Here is a 19,736-nt window from a genome sequence, read left to right on the forward strand (position 1 = left end):
CTAAAAGAACTTGATTTACAAAAAATTTCTATTACTGACAAATATTCAGCTAGAGAAATTCATTGTTTTCAGTATGAGAAACATTTTCGAACATAAGTTTTGTATCTTTATTGTGATCATACCATAGCCCATTCTCGAGCCCGGACCCTCACGCGACTGTAGCTCTTCTCGTCAGCATACAGCGCCCCCATGAAAGAGCCGATGGAGGTGCCGCCCACCAAGTCGATGGGGATCCCTGCCTCATTCAATGCCCGTAGGATTCCAACCTGAGAGCAACCCCTAAAAAAAAAAAAGATCCATAAAAAAATATTACAAGTATACCTTTTTCACTAGTACTTGGTATCACTTTTTCCAAGTACTGTTGAAAATATTTTTTTAAATGTGAGTCTCATATATTCACAGTCTGATTTTCTACATTATATAAAAACCCCAGTGGAGTGAGGTTTGATATATTTCTATGACTTTGTTAAGAAATAATGTGTCCATTCCCAATAAAAATATAAGAGAATGTTATTTAAAGATGATTCACATATGTCACGTAACTTGTTAAATTACAAAGCACAGATACTTGTGTGGCACTCAGCACAAAAACCCACTCAAACAACGTAGGCAAGGAGAGCATCATCTATCTGATGTGGTCATATTACTACCAGGTGTCACAAATGAGGGGAACACAGTCCCTACCTCATCAGAGCTCCAGGACAAACAGCAGCAGAGAGAAAAGGAAACATAAATAATCAGAATGTCCATATTACACAAATCATATACTAATGTAAACTGATTATCAGTTGGTGATTGTCTGTATTGATAGTTATGCACGAAGGTTCCATTTATCCTCTTCTAATGTTTCATTTTATACTAAAATAAATTAAGTCAGAAATGCAGATAATTATCTGCTTTACACGTAATGACATTTCTCACATGTCCTCCAGTGCTGTCCGCTACTGGACTGATTCTGACGTAGGTTTAATTAATCCAAGATTGAATAACACCATAAGATTTACTATTTTGCGGGAACACTGCTCTCATTGAAGGAGGCAATGTCTACTATTATTTCTTGTTATTGAAATTGTTGAGGTGAGGGGGCTAGGAGAGCACCCTTCACCTTCACCACAGAGGATCAATCAGCACAGGTGAGATCTGTTAGCTGATCGGTCCTCATGCTTAAGAGGCAGCGTCTGACCTGCCTCAGGGGCACTGGGAGAACACTCGGGAAAACTCAGACACACAGGACTGGGAGAACACTTGGGAAGACTCGGACACCAATGGAGCTGTAAAGCTAGTTGCCTTTAGTTGAGGTTAATTTATGTTCGTTCAAGTGTGTGTCTGAACTTAAAAAAAATGCTCAATCCGAATGGTTCGTCTCTGGCTGCTATGGTGATGGCCCCATGGCATGGTCAACTGCCACAAATATATAAAAAACAAAGTGAACACTTAACACAATGCATTGCAAAAATAAAGTGGAGTAGAAAGTAAAATAAATTTCATAAATATTTTAGATACAATTCCTAAATTTTAGTTAAAGTTTACTCTCGTCAACTGGACCAAAACATAAGTAATATGTGAAAGTACCTGATTCCCAAAATAGTGAACTTGATTCAGCTTGAGATTGCAGGATATGTGTTTGATTTCTGAGACTCAATCTCACCATGTTAGTGTTTTAAATGTGTTTGTGTTCAAATCTTCAATACCTGGCACCTCCTCCACCAAATACAAGGGCGATGCTGTTTCCTGTCAGGATCCTGGCCAAACGGGAGAAGTCAGAATGACGATCTGGACATTTTTCAAACACACGCTGGTACAGCTCTTTCTGGAGATCACACACACAAACAAAAGCAGGTATTAAGCATTTGCAAACTGGCTAGAATTGCCCAATAACAGACTTGAGTAAGTCAGGGTTTAATACCAGCTGAGGTAAACTGCGCCTGGAGAAGATTCTTCGGGGGCAGGACAAGTGATGGTGTCTGGAGATCCAGCTCCGCATGTTGAGCCACTCTGCCGTCCCTTTGGGCTGCGGGCCATCCTCCCTGTGCAGCAACACCAGCTGCTTCTGGGCCCGAACTGCACTGCTCTCCAACATTCGCTCTAGCTACAGGTGGAAAAAATTTAGCATGTAAAAGAAAGAGAATATAACACTGAATATATAAATATAATACTTATGGATGTAGCTATACATAATAGCATTACAAGTGACAGGGAAGTAGTAACTTAAGAGGAATCAGCTTAGTTTAAACTTGAAACACGGTAGCTAAGTTGGCCTACCTGACGGTAATACTACCAATAGGTGATCGAAGCCTTTCTCCTCTGTGCTTAAAACAGTAGTTAAGAGTGAGACTAATGTCACAAAAGTAAAGATTGAACCTGATTCAACTAATTTAATTTAACTGTTCTGTATTGAAGCATCTCCACACTCCAGATAAATACCTGAGCTAGAGAAACTAAATAAAATATTTACCCTGCATGCCTAATGATTCCCCATCATATGATGTCATATAAGTGACATCAGAATCGGAAATCAGAAATACTTTATTGATCCAAGGGGGAAATTGTGTGACATTGAGAATAAGTTTATGTTAATTTTGTTGCGGATCCTTAGCAGGGGGAAGAAACCATTCTGTAATTATTATCACAATATAAAAAGTTAACATTGCCTAGGTTGAGGTATCATCCCCCTGATGCTTTTCATTCTAACTCAATGAACTCAAGAAGGCACACCTGAGCAGCTGCTCAGGTTTTCACTGACCTCGCCTACAGTGGGCTCCTTTTCACCCAGTCCCACAATAATGATGCAGTCAGCCTGGCGAATGCAGCGCTGGGTCCAAGGCGTGAGGCCAGAGTCTGACTGGTAGAGGACTATACGATGGATGTCTTCCTGCTGCCCAAGCCAACTGGACAGACGGTACTCGTGGACACTAAAGAGGAGACATACAAACATCAGCACCATGTCAACTGTTAAAACTAAATTACATCTCTGATTCTTAATTATTTTTGTCTTTAAGAAATTTAACTATAACAATTCACCAACACCGCTTGTGTCCGAAAGAAAGAACCAGACAACATAACCAGTGATATCTCATCAGACTTAAAATAATCTGAACTCAGTCTCATCTGGCATTACTTTACTATTTACAGAGAAATTACTTAATCAAATGTCTACCTGTCCAGAGCAGCAGTGCCGAGTCGCTGTTTGATAATGTCACTGGTCAGGAGTTGAGTGGGACCTTCAGAAATCAGAAAAATGTCATGCAAGTTTTTTTTAACAAGACCTATGAAAAAATGCTGTGAATGAAAGTGAAGTAGAATGCATCACAGAGCAGATTCAATGTCTGGTTCTTCTCCTAACCTCAAACAAGTGGACACGTATTTTATATAAAGTAGATTTAATCATCTGTTAGTACCACAGGTCCTCACTGCTGTACATTATCTTTATCTGTGTGATTTGTATCTCAGTCTGTAGCAACCGTTTCTTTGTCACACACCTAAAACTTTAGACTTCAAGAATAGAGAATCAAATGTCTATCCATTTGTTATGTAAACTCCAATTTGAATAAACTATTCAAAATGGTGTTTGAAATAGAAATCTGCTCAGTCTCATGGTACATGTTTGGATGTTTAAGATAGTTTGTAAGAGGGTCAATAATAAATCATTATAAAACATTTGAATTAGTATAATTTGTGTTTTGCAATTGTTGTCTAGCTTTTTTTAATGTGTGTGAATGAATGAGTGTGTGTGTGTCTGTGTGTACCAATGCCACTGAGCGCATGCTGCAGCTCCAGAGTGAAGGAGGTGAGAGGAACCTCCTCAGATACAGGCAGGATGGCAACAGTGGACAGGTTGGAAGCTGGATTCCCTGCATCCCACTTACTGGTCGGGGTGCTGAGAGCCAGACTACGAGCTGCAGAATGAAGGATGTTTCTCTTACTAGATACTATATTATAGACACTAAAACACATATACAATATAATATACTAACAGGAACTCCATATATTTAACTACTCATGTTAATTTTAAAGTCTTCACATGATAACAAGTTATCTACCTATTGTTCATAAAGCAGATGAATTCAGTCCCATGCTGACATACACTAACAGAAATAAAACGTATGTACCAGCCAGGGGTCCGTTGATCTGCTGCATGTTGCCCAGGATCTTCTGTCCCAGCAGGTGAATCAGCCTGGTGACAACTTGAGGATACCTCCTCTTGATTGAGTTCAGAGCTCCTTCAGGAAGTTTGGCCAGCTCAGAGTCTCTGACAGCGTGGACTGTGGTGGCTCGGTTCATGTGTGTCAGGGCCTCAACCTGATCAATCCACACAACAAGAGTTGTACTGCAATTTGTAGTGTAGTGTATTGTAGTGTTTCTCCTGGAAGTGTGTCTTTATTTATTTAAATTTAATAGATGTTCTCTTCACATTGACCTTATGGTTTTTGCAGTTAATTATAATAAACAAAAGAATCACAATTCAAACCCAGCACAGAATGCTACACGCATGTCAGTTTACGATGACTCACCACCCCTATTAAGTCACCGCGACCATACTCTCCAGCCAGCTCCTTCTTTCCATCATCCTTTGCAATGACAGAGCGAAGTCGGCCACTGAGGACGATGAAGGTGCTGTCTGATTTGTCTCCTTGTCTAAAAACAATAAGGCAATCAGGAAATGGCAACTTCCAACCCTACTATGCCTTCTGCTGTCACAACCAGTGTTTCTTCTATTTCTTCTTCTAAAACAGTGGACATTAAACACCTTCACCAAGGACGTTAAATTTTCTTCTTTAGCTCAATAGAGAAGATACCTGTAGACAGCACGGCCGGCCTCCAAAGCCATCCAGTCCAGGGCGAAGTCAATCTGTCTGACAAATGGGGACACCCTCTTCACCACAGTGTGAGCTACATTCAACACCACCCTGGGCTCCTCGCGCATCATCCTGCAAACACAAGAAAAACACACATGTCTGCAGTTTACATTTGTCTGAACCTAAAAATAAGTAACTGAATGTTTTGTGCCTGTGCCTGAGCCTGATCCTACTCGTAGAAATGAGCCTTGGATATGGAGAGGAAGGAGCAGTCTCGGTGAGCTCTGACAGTGAAGATTAGCGGCTCGCCTGTCAGAACAGCCAGGTGACCCACCATCTCACCCGGTCGGGTGATAAACAACAGGGTGTCCTCTTCGCGGTCAATCATACGCTGGTAAACATGGAGCAAACCCGAGATGACAAACGCCACGCTCACATCCTGTAGATAGATACAAATATTCACACTTTAGTTAATCTGCAAAACTGTTGAACTGCTACTTTCAATTCAATATATAATGTGGGACTATAGGCTATAATCAACGAAGGTTTCTCCTTAACAAACATTGAAAATGCATTTTGTGAAGAGAGTCCACAGAAATGAATAAGCTTAATTTGATAAACTAAATAAAAATATTTTCAAATTATACTTCAACTGCTCCTGTTCATCAGTTCCCCCTCAAGACAAGAGGCCCTTTCTTTGCCTCCCTCTTTCTCAGCCAACACACGTTATAGGGGCAGAACTACCACACACCATTTGGTTTATCTTATCTTTGTTAAACATTAAAGCTACACTGATCAACATTTGTACGTAAATAATTTACAAAATGTCTATGTGTAATGTAGGTGCTCTGTTGTAGTGAAAAAAACTGTGAATTATCACCAACTCTTCAGTCACCCTCAGACGATATTGTTTTGCGTCTTTGTGATTACTGTAATTTAAAGTTACCTGAAGTTAAGAATGACCAATTCTTTAATAGTTGCAATTGGATCATGTCTTTTAGGACATTTTGGGATTGTGCTGTACGTATGTACTGAGAAGAAAACGTAGCCCTTGTTTGGTGCTCCTCAAAGAGCAACACATTAAGTTTCTGTGAGTGTTGGTCCAACAGACTGACCTGGTCTCCCTGACGGGCCACAACAGTGCCAGCTTTAACCTGGCGTAGATTCACCCTCCCCTCCAGCAGATTGTGGTCCTGATGACATCAAATGACAGGTTAAAGAAAAAAAGGACTCATTATTACCAATTACTTTTTTCCGTTTACATTTGATGCAGTACATGTGCTTGGTATTCTAAGCTACCTGTATTTGGATGACCTGCAGCAGGTCCTTTTTGGCAGCTTGGAAAATTGCATTGACTTTATTCTGGTGGACGTTTCCTGTTCCAGCATCACTATATTGGTAAACAGCTGACGGAGTGTGCTGCATTGTGACACTCTTCTTCAGAATAGACTGAACAGACAGAGAGACACAGAAAAACATAATGGTACATATAATGGACATTAAACAACAACTGGGCACTCATTATAAGAGACCCTACCGTGTACCATGTTAGTTTACAAATGCATTAGAAAGAGAGTGATACACACTATCATCTAATCTTAGATTGAGCTTAATTTCCTTTGTGAAAAGAATTACTGTGAATCCCAATTACTGGGCCGGGTGGCTTCTAATTCCATAAGGGGGAAAAACTAGTTGTCTGAATTCACATATTCAGTAAACCTGACCTTAAATTCCTGCCATGCAACCTGTCAGGATTAAAACTAGCAAACTTCTCAAGGTGTAGGAAAGACAATTCTTATCCAGAGACCTTCACAGGACTGTGAGGCACTGTCTCTTCTTTGGCAGCACTGTCGCGCTCATAAACTCTGTTGAGAGCGAATGACATTTCACCTGCAGGAAAAAAAGGTTTAGTATCAGCAACAATACTCATTGAAACTACACCAGTTAAAATAATCAGATGGGCAAGCATGTCACTAAGCTGATGTGCCTTAGAGGATGCAGCCTCTGTTACTTTTAAATGAACTGCTGATACTTCTCTTGGTGCTAGTTTTGGTTTTGAAAGTGGTTTTGAAAGTGTCTTTATTTTCAATGTTTATTTACTTTTCACATGTGTAATATTTCTATTTTAAACATTTTACACAGTTTGTATAGACTTACAAGTGCATGCAGAGTTAACATAATTCAATGACTCATCATAAATGACACAATCTCTACCCCCATCAAGACAAGAAATACATAAAATGATAAACTCTATGTGTGTATCTAAGAGTTGGTACATTGTGTGTATACATTACCTGTAACAGCCACTGGAGTAGAGAGAGAACGAGATTTCTTGTATTTTGAAGAGGAGATGTCAGAGAAGTTGGTCGTTTCTGTTGTAGTGTGTATCAAGAAATTAGAACAGAACTTTAGAAAATCTTTATACACACAAATTACTGTGACCAGTCAGGGAAAATGTGGAAAGAATGCTGCTGTTTCCAACCTGAATCCGTTTTTTCGGTGCCCAGATTATCAGAGTGCGAAGGCTGCCTGCGAAGGCCTTTGTGTGAATGAGTCTCACCCAGAACATGCGCCACTGACACAAGGGAGATGGCTTGACTCTCCTGTAACACATGCAATTAGCATTAGTAAATGAAAAATTATGTTCAATTGTAAAGCTTCTCTTACGGAGTGGTCGAATATGATTAAAGGGACATGGTGGGAGGAGGTCAGCCAAAATGTGCTCCACCTGTGAACTGATGGGTTTATTAGATTTAATAATAGTCTGCATCAGTGATTTTGAACCTATTTGAGTCACAATTTACCATTTTAGAATTGCAATTATCAACAGATGTTCCTACACAAATTTCCTTATATTTTTAGTTACATTTAGAAATAATGCTTTGTTTATGATGAGAGTTTTTTTTGCCCCGCCACTCACTATTGTTGGTTTGGTGGATGGGTTGGGTCGCTGGTGGTACCCCAACAGTCCTGACTGATCAGATGAGGAAGCTTAAATGTGTTTCTCTGTATCATAGTCTTCCACGCATAATTCTGAACCTCATGATTAAATTGTGCTCAACTTTGACTGTTTTCTCAGACTTGACTCTGGACCTCCTAATTTGGGTTTAGGGTAAAAAATCCCTTGTCTACAATATGTCATTTTATTTTTAATACACTAAATTATTCTATTCTATACAACCCTCTAGTGACCCCAAAAATTATCTTGTGACTCATTTTGGGGTCCGGCCCCCAGGTTGAGAATCACAAGTCTACATCATTATTATATATTAAATAAAGTATAATAATATAGTTATATTTTACATTATAATATATAATATATATAACAATATTATAACAACAACTATATCATTATATTATGACAACAAATTCATGCATTGCTTCGATACACAGCGCTTTCTCTCCCTCCGTGCCAGGGATCGAACTACCAACCTTCTTGTTAACAGACAACCTTATCTACCTCATGGTATTAAATATTGAAATGGCCCTTGAGGGAACAAGTTTCCCCACTGCTGAGTTACTACTCTTTCTCTTACTTTCAAGACATTGTTGCATACCAGAGTAGAGAATAAGGTAGATGTGTGTGGGGTTGACAACGATAGTAACACACGAGATAAAAGAGAGGTGATCTGATGTCAAATATTTTGATGTTAGACCAGACAAAGTATAGATGAGTTAAAAAAGAGAAACAATACCGTATTAAAAAGTTCAGTGGTCAGGCCAAGGTAGTTGTGTAAGGCAAGGAAAGTCACTCTCTGAAGACGCACCATGATTATCTATGAGAGGGAAACAGGATAAGACGGAGTGTACTGTTCATACAAATAATAGAATAGAAAGATTGATAGAAAGAAAGACAAAACACTTGAGTAAATGGACACACGGTGTCTGAAAATGATGCTGTTGAATTTTGCACACTGACTGATAAGGTACTTGCAATGTCTATATCTGTCAGTGGACACTTTACCTGAATGACTCGAACAAGAGTTTCGGGATATTTGTCAAAAACTGATTGGAAGGCGGCAGCTGGAAGACGCAGGACAGTGGAGGGAATTGCAGCTCGTGCTGAAACTGTCTTGTACGGTGCTGGGTAGCCCTGAAATAGAAAAAGAAAACTTTGTGGAGAAAACCGGACCCTATTACAGGAAAAACTCACAGAAAGTAAATTTTGTGTTTAATGTTGTAATGACAATTAAGTGAACAGCACAGAAGATGAAGATAAAATATAGACATTTTACAGAATGTAAGTCACTGTTCTGGTTAAAGCAAGCTTGGTGGTGTAACTATATAATATAATTAGTGTGACTGGACCACTTTCCCCCCATACTGTGTAGATTTAAACGGGACAAAAGGAGACAAAGGGTGATAAGTAACATCAAACTTACAGTGATAATGTCTAGGATACTGAGCAAACTATGAACACTGTCTCCTGGTAAAACTTCCTTCACCACAGCATCTGTACCGTCCTGCAGTGAGAAAACAATCACATTTTAATATGACAGCAAAATAACTTTCAGATCACAGGTTAGATTTCCCACACACACTGATCACCAATATACACAAAGTAGAGAGCAAATGGTTGACAATCCACCACAGAGACTGAACGTCTTAGTGACTTTGTGATGCTGTAGGTTTTTCAGCGTTGTTTTCTTACAATCTCACGGATGCACAGCTCCAGGCGGCCATCTTGAACCACGTAAATACTGTCATCGGTGTCACCTGGTCGGAAGAGTCCCTCTCCCTGGTGCAGCTGAATCAGCACCATGTGACGACAGAGCTCCAGAAAGAGAGGCTTCTCAAAGTGGCCCAGCACCCTGGTGACAGCACATAAGATATTATATTACTACTTATGACAACTACCAAAATTTCACGTTACATAACAATGCAAGTTAGGGAATTCATACAGTAAAAAAAGAAATTAAGGTCTGTTCAGTCGTCGTATCTGAGGTAGAGTAAGTCCATTTCTGATTCTGTACACCTGAATCATGACAGTGATCTGTCCTTATGTTCTGATCTGTTGCTCTACTTAACCTTAGTTTGACAACACCTGTAGCTACTGGGAGTGAAGGCAAGTTCAGTCAGAACCACTTTCATCAAGATTTATTTATTTATTTGATTTCAATAATTGCAATAAGTGATATTTGGTGAAATAGCTCTGTTCTGAGACCTCCCTGCCCTCATGTATATGCATAAGGTACCCTTCCATGAGCCTTAATGGAAAGTAAGGCAGGGAGGGTAACAGCTAAAAGACCCCAGCACAGAACAGAGCAGACATCAACGCATGACACTGATTAGGTCAGATTCAGTAGGAAAAGGAGGGGCTGGGGTCGAGGTGGGCTATATAGAGGCTTGCTGTGGAAGCAGGAAGAGTAGGCAGCCAAAATAAAACCCACAATGTGAGCTTTCCATCCCGGCAACTCTCCTGGACTGTAGGGATTAATGATTGGCAAGGGCTCTCTGGCAAAATAAAGAAACACGAATCGTCGTGTGCTCATCTAGCGGAATGTGTGGTATTTGATACGTGGAAAAATGACCTTAAAGTCGATGCACAACTTGACACCTTGACAAACGTCATGTTAATTTTTGGACCCAAGTGTTAACAAGAATCACAGACGTCACTATGACATTAGCTTCTTGTAATCTTGCTTTTAGGGGGCATCGTGAGGAAGTGGGTGAGCTTAACAATGGGAACTTTATGTCAATTATAGAGGTTGGCTCGATATGATCCCATTTTGCAAGAGTAACTTGATAGAAGGAAAAACGTTACTTACTTGAGCCCTATAATTCAAAACGAATTAATTGCGTTGTTATCACAGAAAGTACACGACCAGATTGTTTGTGAAATAAAGGAAGCAGAGTTTTATTCAATCATAATGGACACTACTCAGGATTTAAGTAAGGTCAGTCAACTCTGTCAAGTTTTCAGATATATCACCTTTCGCAAAGACGACAATGATAACTCCACCCGAGTTGACATTACAGAGAGTTTTCTAGGATTGAGAATATCTCAGATCAATCAGCAGGAGGACGCGAAGCAAAAATCCTTCAACTGATAGAGAGTAAGGGACTGTCATTTAAAAAGTGCAGAGGGCAAGGATATGACGGAGCCAGCGTTATGAGTGGCATTTATTCTGGTGTGCAGAAACGCATCCTCGATAAAGAACCGAATGCTGTATATATACATTATGCAGCACATAATTAGATTTTAGTGTTGAATGATGCTTGCCAACAGATTGCAGAAATCAAAGAGTACTATGACATTGTACAGAGACTTTAGTTTTTTTTTTGCCAGAGCATCAACAGATGGGAAATGATGGAAAACCACTTTAATTCTAAACCAACACTGAAACGACTTTGTCCAACACAATGGGTGTCTAGGCAAGATGCTATTTACGCGATTTCGCTATGCTGACATTTTACAGGCATTGACCAAAATCTGTCTTCACTCAAAAAAAACCAGTGGATTTACTAAGTCAATTGAAACGTTCGAATTTGCAATGATTACTGTGATGCAGGAAAAGATTTTGGAGTCGGTCGATATAGTATCGAAGTTATTGCAGAAGAAGGATATGGATCTTTTCCATGCAACAGGCCTACTGGGCACTGCATGCAACACCTTATCACAGCTAAGGGATGAGTTATAACACATCAAAAGTAGAGCACAGGGACTTGCAGCTTCTTGGGGCACTTACTGTCATTTCACTCAGAAACGCACACGACGCACAAAGCGACAGTTTGATGAGCTCTGTGAGAATCAGAGCCTCACGCATTCGCCGAGACACTAGCGTTGATCTACAAGAATTACCTTTCCTCGGATTTTCTATAACAGCTGCTTTCATTTCGAAATGCTCTGAAATCAGAAATAAAAAGAATTGAAATGGGTTCAATTAAAGCTCTGACCGAGCTCCTGCTCCTGAGAGATGCATCTATTTTGCTATTTCACAGACGTGGCTACTGTTCTCAATCTTTTTTTAACCATACCTGTCCCTGTGGCAAGTGCCACTCGGCATCGAACGCCAGCGCACTCGCCAGATGAATTTAAATAACATTGTCAAGGAATTTGCACTGAAAAACGCAAGGTGGAAGGGACGTTTTAGTCATTGTTAAAGCTAAGAATACATATTTAATTATATTAGGGATATTTATTAAACATGGAATCAGGGTAAGATGCAGGCCCAGCCTTAGGCCTGCGCTTGTGTGTGTATGGACGTGTGTAGCTACCCGTATGTATATGGATGTTTGTAGCTACCCGTATGTGTATACCCACCCGTGGCGCACAGTCACACACACACACACACTATCCTATGTGTCTGCGTGCAAATAGGCCGCGCTGTAGCTGATATAGCTGTGTTTTAATACCATATGGTCTATGCTGTATGCAGCCATAAAATAAATTTATTGATATTACCGTCTGAGAGCCACCTCCATTGCGAAAGGGCCCCCGCCAGCTCCTTGCGGGGGGGCCCGGGATTTTGCGCCACGCCACTGTAGCTGACGTACTGGATTGTGGCTGAAATGTATGTCTCTCGAGTTCTTTTCAAAAGCACAAAAGTATTTACCACAGCATACACACCATGAGTAAATGGTTTGTATTTATATAGTAGTTTCCCAGGTCTCGATGACCACTGAAAGCATTTCATATTACAATGCATCTATTAGCAGCACTACTTTGTTCTATGAGGGGAAATTCGGGTCTCAGCATCTTGTCCTAGAACACTTAGGTAAGATGGGGAAGACTGGGGATTGAACTACTGACCTTCTGGTTGGAGGACAAACGCTCTACCACTCAGCCAAAACTTATCTTTGATTTATCTTAGTTTTGAATGTGTCGTGTAGTTTTAATACAGAAGTCTACAGATTTAAACTAACAGTGTTAGGGTTTAAACATTATGTGATGTGTGTAGATAAAGGTGTGGATTGGCGGTGGTTTTCCTGGACTATGCAGTGATACTGTCGTGTCCTGTGATTCGATCCTCCATGGGTACACAAGTGGAAACTTAGGCTCCACCGTTAACAAGAGAAACTACTAATAGTGAGACATGTCGTCTCTTTCTTTGGCATTTCCATTAGAAATTATAATGTTAGTGTATGAATTTATGTTTTTTTTCTTTATTTAAGGAAATTAATGGTTATTGCTGGACTTTGTTTAACATTGAAAAAGTTATAAGAATTACTCAAAAAAGTAATAGAGCTACAATAACAGAACGCAAATACATTACATTGAATGACTGTTGCAGCATGCATGGAACCGAATACATGTTACATAGTGATAAAAACCTTAAGGGGATTAACATGCCTGCTCCTTTAACAGATGGTTGCTATAGGAACTGCAATCCTCTTGATAGTAACTGTCCATCCACAGTCATGCTTGTTGATGTTGAAAATCATAATAGCTTGCGATATATAGATTCAAACCTTTGGTCTAAAAAATATATTTTATATTTCGAATAAAAAGGGAAAATAGCGATCTAATTTTATGAATCTCAAGATCTATATCTTCCAACTGCAACAGGAGAAGATTTGCTTAAAACTTCACTTTGACTTCACTTTCAACTTCCAAACTTTTCTTTGATTGATTGATCATCGCAGTTGTATTGTTCACATTCTAATAAAATGACCATTGATTAGTTCTATGTCACTGTGGGACCACATAAACACTTAATTCCTTCTCCTGAGGAGCAGCTCGGTTTTACATACCTGACATTTTTCAACATGTACAGCACCTCAGAGGGGAGATGGGAGTTCTGCACATCAAACTCAGTCAGGTCAGCCTCCAGCAGACAGGGAGGGGGCTCCTTGGGCTGAAGGGTGGGGGGCTCCCTCTGGATACGCAGGATCCTATCATGACATGCACATATAAAAAACACATTTGTCATATATTTTGTCTACAAGCCATGTTTGATACAAGAGCTGCGACTTCAAAATTAAAATCTCTTAACAATTATTTTATAAAGCCTTTAGTAGTTATCTTTAAATAGTTTGTTTAGACTCACTTGCGAGCTATAGACAGAACTTTGGTCCTCTTCCTAACTCTCTGTCGAGAGGCTGAGTTGGAGTTAGAGGCAGGGGGAGACGACAACGTCTGAACCTGCAACAGCAAAAGATGAATCAGTTGGATTATTGAAACAAACTATGGCAGCATTAGTGATAGTTAATATCCTCATTTTGGGAGAAAAAAATCCATGTTGCAGCAGCAGGGGACCCATGAGATAGAAATTACCTTTTGCTAAATGTGGAATACATGTTATGTTTATAATCACAGGCGACACTGTGTCTGATGTTTAAGAAGACACTGACCTTTCTCATGATCTTTCTGCCATAGAACATCACCTTGTCTCTCTTCCTGAAACGATAATGAGGAGCACCAGCCTCCACCTCTGAAACAAACCACACAGCCTCTGTAAGACCATCTGCAATCTAAGTAATCTATCAACCAGTCAATTCCTCTCATGCTCACACCTGAGAATAAGAAAATCCATGCACTCAAAACCAAGTGAACAATGTTTGAGCTGTACACTTTTCCTTTAAAGAATGAATAAACTACCTGATTACTTTTACATTTGCATGTACAATTTTTTTTAAATATTATCAATTACCTAACTTATAACTGTTTAGACCTAACTCATAAGCTGCATGCTCATATGAACAGTGAATGTTATCTCTTAAACACTAACAAATTGTAAAATCAACTAATATGAGTCAACAGCTAGTTAATGTACCGGTATAACCAGTGTTTATTTATACACTGAAAATGTTTTGATTTAAATTAGACATAAATGTGCTCTAGAATAGAACAGGGTGTACTTCATGCTGGGCACTGACTTGATAGTTTGTATCTTCTGTAAAGAAGGAACACAACCACTCCAACGACTGATATGACTATCCCAGATCCAATCAGCACTGCCGTCCACTAGAAGAAAAACAGTTAAATTATCAAAACATTTATGCTAAACAGTTCACTGAACAGTTCAACAGGTCATTGAAGAAGCCCCTGCCTGTTCATGCTTGTCTGCAATAACTGCCGTGACTTGAATGCTTAACCCAAAAAATATATATATATATTTCTGCTAAAAGACAAGTGAATGAAGACTGATAATAATATGTTCGTTGCATTCCTTAAAAACAAAAAAACTGCCATTTATATGCCTCAGTCAAATGACTGGAGGCAGAAATTGACTGTCACCATATTGATTTCCATCCTTTCTTCCACAAGCTGCTGCATCCTGGCCTTGAGCTCATTGCCGAGAGGAACCAGGCTCTGAAACAATAAGAAACAACACAGGGGGAATGACATCAACTGGACTTGGGGGTCGGCTGTGTTCAACGTGTGTGAGCAAACAGAGCAGAACAAGGATTATGTTCAGTTGAAAATTTGACAACAAAAACTTAATCCCAACGTTTTCTTTAAAAGGTCTCCAAATAAAGGCACAATAATCAGCTGAAAATCATAACACATTGTGGAGTATTTGTAAAGCATTCTTCATCCACAGAGCTATTAAATCTCAAGTGTTGTCATAACCTTGTGATTTGCCAAGGACGTGGAGCTTAACTTTTAAACAACTAATGCAGTGCCCGTTCTTAACCTGTCTGTTTGTTATGGGCTGTTCTCTTGTCCTGTGCTCATGAACTACTTTAGAATTATTCTTTGTCATTAGTGAGTCCTCCTCAAACAGTTCTACAATAAACTTTCATTTTTTATTGTTTGTGTGCAGAGCTTTTTATATACAGTATATGGTGCAGAGTGAAGTTAAAAAAACTTTGAGTTTATCTTACCTGGTTTATCTGCAATTATGATTTTATAGTCAATGTTTTTCACAAAATAAAACTGAATCTGCTTTATTATGTAATATTGTTCTCATGTGTGGCATATGATCTTGAATAATTTCTGAACTGCTGTTGTTTTTCATATACTGCATGTTGTCAATTTCAGATGTCTGTTAAGAAACCGACACAATCTTCATAACCAAGTTCACAACTTTTCAAAATGAACCCCCTGTAATTCTGCTCGATATTAAGTATGATAGCAACAAAACATAGGTTGTGCTTTTTCAAATTGCCAAAGAGGAAATTATTCTATTAATGTTGATGCTATGACAGAGATCAGCCAGCACCTGAGACACACCTGAATGTTTGTGTAGGTCCAATAAGGTCCAATAAAAAATAAACAAATTATTTCTATAATCTGGCATTGATTATGACAGTTTGATCCTGTTGCCGAGAACTGCTGTAGAAGAAAGCATTCTCCCCTCAGTTCCCAGACTGAGGGCATGCTGATCCGCCCCCATTGACTGCTACAGAGTAATGGTCACCTTTTTATTCACAGTTTATTAAAATTGACGATTCATATGTCCAAAACACGCAAGATTTGACACTGCACTTCCTTGAGTCAGTAAAACACACATGCCAAGAGTGAAGCCGATAAAATGAGTGATTCCACATACAGACAGACAGACGTTTAAGGAATTAGTAGGTAGATGAAGTGCATGAAGGTGTTGAGGACATACTGGGTATATGATGCAGCTCTCCTCTTCACTGTCGTCCTCCATCCCTGTTTAAAGACAATAATACAACATTTTAAAAGGCAGTCTGTAAAAGTGAAATTAAAATGTGATCAACACTTTAAAGGTCTAGTGTGTAAGTGTTTGAAAGGGATCTATTGGCAGAAACTGAATACAAGTCTGTTTCATCTAAATTGTAGAAATTGTTGTTTTCTTTACACTAGAATGGCCCCTTTATATTTAAATACTTTATATTTATATTGGGAGAGGGTCCTCTCTATGGAGGCTGACATGCTTTTTACAGTCGTCCAAACTGGACAAACTATATTAACACAACTGAAGGCTACCACAGGTTCTCTTTAATATTTGGAAGGGGAGGGTGAGGTGAGCAGTATTCAGCTGGAGCATCACCGCTAGATATCAATAAACTCTACACACTGAACCTTTTATATTTTAAACTAAGAACTGTAACATTTCATTTGAGTTTTAGTTTTTGCAATAATTAAGAAGACCACAGGTGAAAAGCTGCTGCCATTACATATTAATAATAGCTTATGACTAGAAGCCTTGACCATAGAAACATTGATGTCATGTTTTATTCCCAGGGTTCCTACACTTGTAAAACAAATCACACATGGACTTTACTCAAGCCACACTGAGTAGGGGGACGTGCAGTCAGCTGACTCTCAGTTCACAGAGGCAAAGGTCTGTGGGTGAAAGACCACCTCCCCACCAGACTGAAGCAAAAGAGGTCACACACTCGGTGTTTGTAACCAGACACCCCAGTCCACCTCCTTCTCCCCTGCACTTTAACACTGATTCAGTCCAACATGGCCACAAACACACAAATCTGGAAAACGGTCCAGTGAAATAATATCAGTCATTTTAACAGCGAGCCAGAAGACTTTGACCACAGTGGGACATGTCCCCGCTGACATGACAACATGCAGTGTGCAGGTAACGCAGATGAAGTCACACTTTTAATGGTGTGATATTAACCTGTAGCTGATACTTATGGAGAAAGAAGAGAGGTGAAAGTTCACGTTCAAACCAGTAGACATTAACTTCTTCTCTGACAGCCTGTGCCTTTGGGCTCATCCTTCCCCTGAGGTTACAACCCGCTGCACTACACAAGGACGAGACACATGTAAAACAAACACGCAGCATGTGCGTACTGACAGGCAACGCAACTAACACGAGCTAACACACTTAGCTTCAGCGAACATCTGCCAACAACACTGACCAAACAGTTTTTCACACTTACCTTTTTTCTCTCAAAGTTTTTGAGTATACATGCCTCAACAACAGTGTAAAGAGAGCAGGCTGCCACATAAACTGTATTTCCGGTCATACTTCAAACTAAAACACTGAAATGTGCGGCGACGCCGATTTGCCGCAACAGGTTGTATTTTAAGTGGATTTTCAGCAACACAAATTATATATAAGAGCAATTGGATGCGATTTTGTTTTGTGCGTAATTTGTTCACATCTTATTATTCAAATAAACCTTAACTACACATACTCTAGAAAATCAAATCAAAACGAACAGATGTACAACAACAGGGGTTATAAACATAGTCTTACATAAACAAATAAAAAATGATACTGGTAAAGTAAACAGAGAAAACATAGTATTGGTAATATAGACAAATTACATATGATATAGATAATATACACAAGTCATATATAATGTAGTTTAACAAAAACAGAGAACTTGTAATGTGAATAATATAAACAGATAATATATAATGTATAATAACTAGGGCTGTCAAAAGTAACACGTAAGCGCGGGATGATTAATTTGTGGAATTAACGCGTTAATTTTTTTAACGCATCAACGCATGCGCAGAATGACCCATTCCATGTACCCATACCCGCCCCCACGCTCAGAGCGACACACGACTGCAGTAAAGTGAGCCGTCATCTGGGAAGCCATCCGCCACCGGGTTTTTTTGCGCGTCTACTTGTGGCTTTACGGTAAAACAGCATGGTTGGCTGAAACGGCCTAAAATTACTACAAATATAACTTTATTTTTAATTTTTTTTAATTTTTTAATCTTCATGGCGTATCTGCTCATGTCAAGTATCATGTATTTTTACTGCAAATTAAAGGGCAAGTCTGTAAAAAAAAAAATGTGTACATAATGTAACCATATTTGGATGCTGATTAAAAATATTCCTTGTGAGGTTATTAGTTACTTCGAGTGGATTCCTGTTCATGGTGTCTCTGACTATGCTGATACACAGTTTGGAGTATTTTTACTGTAGAATAACTGAGAAAATTAAAGAGCAAATCTGTGAAAGTGGCCAAAGGCATTAATAATGTAACCATATTTGGAAGCTTATAAAAAATATTCCTTGAGAGGTTATAAAAGACATCGAGTGGATTCCTGTTCATGGAGTCTCTGACTATGCTCATACAAATTTTTGGGTACTTTTACTGTAGAATAACTGAGAAAATTAAAGGGAAAATCTGTGAAAAAGGACGAATGTATTCATAATGTTACATATTTGGAAGCTTATCAAAAATATTCCTTGAGAGGTTATAAAAGACATCGAGTGGATTCCTGTTCATGGTGTCTCTGACTATGCTCATACAAATTTTTGGGTACTTTTACTGTAGAATAACTGAGAAAATTAAAGGGAAAATCTGTGAAAAAGGACGAATGTATTCATAATGTAACCATATTTGGAAGCTTATAAAAAATATTCCTTAAGAGGTTATAAGTTACTTCGCGTGGATTCTTGTTCACGGTGTCTCTGACTATGCTGATACCCAGTTTGGGGCACTTTTACTGTAGAATAACTGAGAAAATTAAAGGGCAAATCTGGGAAGTGGCCCAATGCATTCATAATGTTACCATATTTGGAAGCTCATAAAAAATATTCCTTGAGAGGTTATAAGTTACTTCACGTGGATTCCTGTTTGTGGTGTCTCTGACTATGCTGACATTTTTGTGTATTTTTACTGTATAATAACTGAGAAAATTAAAGTTCAAATCTGTGAAAGTGGCCCAATATACATCTTTGGATGGAATTTTAAGATATTCATTAATAGGTTATGAGTATTTCCAGTGGATTCCTGTTCATAGAGCCTCTGACTATGCAATGTCCACATTCAAATTTAGATGGAACCTCCTGTTTTCACAGACTCATTCCACTTCAACATGATAGTAGAACATCTCTGAGTGTCAGCGACATTATATCAGTAAAGACTGAATTAAATTTTCAAAATGACTCCCCTTTAAACTGAAAAGGGATTTTGTTTTATTTTTTAAACAATTAATTAATTGTTACTGAATATCATTTAGGTGTCTTACCTTCCTCCATGGTGTTCGATGTACTCTCAAAAAAGCATTTCCAAATACATGTATAAGGATATGAGGTGGAGTGTGTCAACTTTATATTTGTCAACTTTGATTGCACTATTGAACCTGTTAATAGC

At 39.0% G+C, this 19,736-nt stretch overlaps 1 protein-coding gene across 2 annotated transcripts in view; it reads right to left on the reverse strand.

Moving 5' to 3' along the window:
• pnpla7b (patatin-like phospholipase domain containing 7b) overlaps positions 1-17,670 on the reverse strand; it is a 120,327-nt gene extending 102,657 nt beyond the window's left edge. The window contains exons 1-26 of one of the 2 annotated variants that reach the window (XM_053421736.1): positions 17,556-17,670; positions 16,298-16,341; positions 14,977-15,051; positions 14,616-14,703; positions 14,091-14,170; positions 13,787-13,881; positions 13,491-13,631; positions 9,448-9,607; positions 9,179-9,259; positions 8,761-8,889; positions 8,492-8,572; positions 7,279-7,399; positions 7,091-7,168; positions 6,604-6,686; positions 6,096-6,245; positions 5,912-5,989; positions 5,030-5,235; positions 4,797-4,928; positions 4,512-4,635; positions 4,110-4,299; positions 3,747-3,896; positions 3,158-3,221; positions 2,744-2,912; positions 1,907-2,089; positions 1,692-1,810; positions 123-279 (exon numbers count right to left, since the gene is read on the reverse strand). In XM_053421736.1, coding sequence (XP_053277711.1) covers positions 123-279; positions 1,692-1,810; positions 1,907-2,089; positions 2,744-2,912; positions 3,158-3,221; positions 3,747-3,896; positions 4,110-4,299; positions 4,512-4,635; positions 4,797-4,928; positions 5,030-5,235; positions 5,912-5,989; positions 6,096-6,245; positions 6,604-6,686; positions 7,091-7,168; positions 7,279-7,399; positions 8,492-8,572; positions 8,761-8,889; positions 9,179-9,259; positions 9,448-9,607; positions 13,491-13,631; positions 13,787-13,881; positions 14,091-14,170; positions 14,616-14,703; positions 14,977-15,051; positions 16,298-16,339 — 2,976 coding nt within the window. In that variant the 5' untranslated portion in view covers positions 16,340-16,341; positions 17,556-17,670. The other variant, XM_053421738.1, reaches the window with a different exon arrangement.
• Between the last annotated feature and the right edge of the window lie 2,066 nt (positions 17,671-19,736).

The sequence above is a fragment of the Pleuronectes platessa genome, chromosome 4 (genome assembly GCF_947347685.1).
Source record: "Pleuronectes platessa chromosome 4, fPlePla1.1, whole genome shotgun sequence".
Lineage (NCBI taxonomy): Eukaryota > Metazoa > Chordata > Actinopteri > Pleuronectiformes > Pleuronectidae > Pleuronectes > Pleuronectes platessa.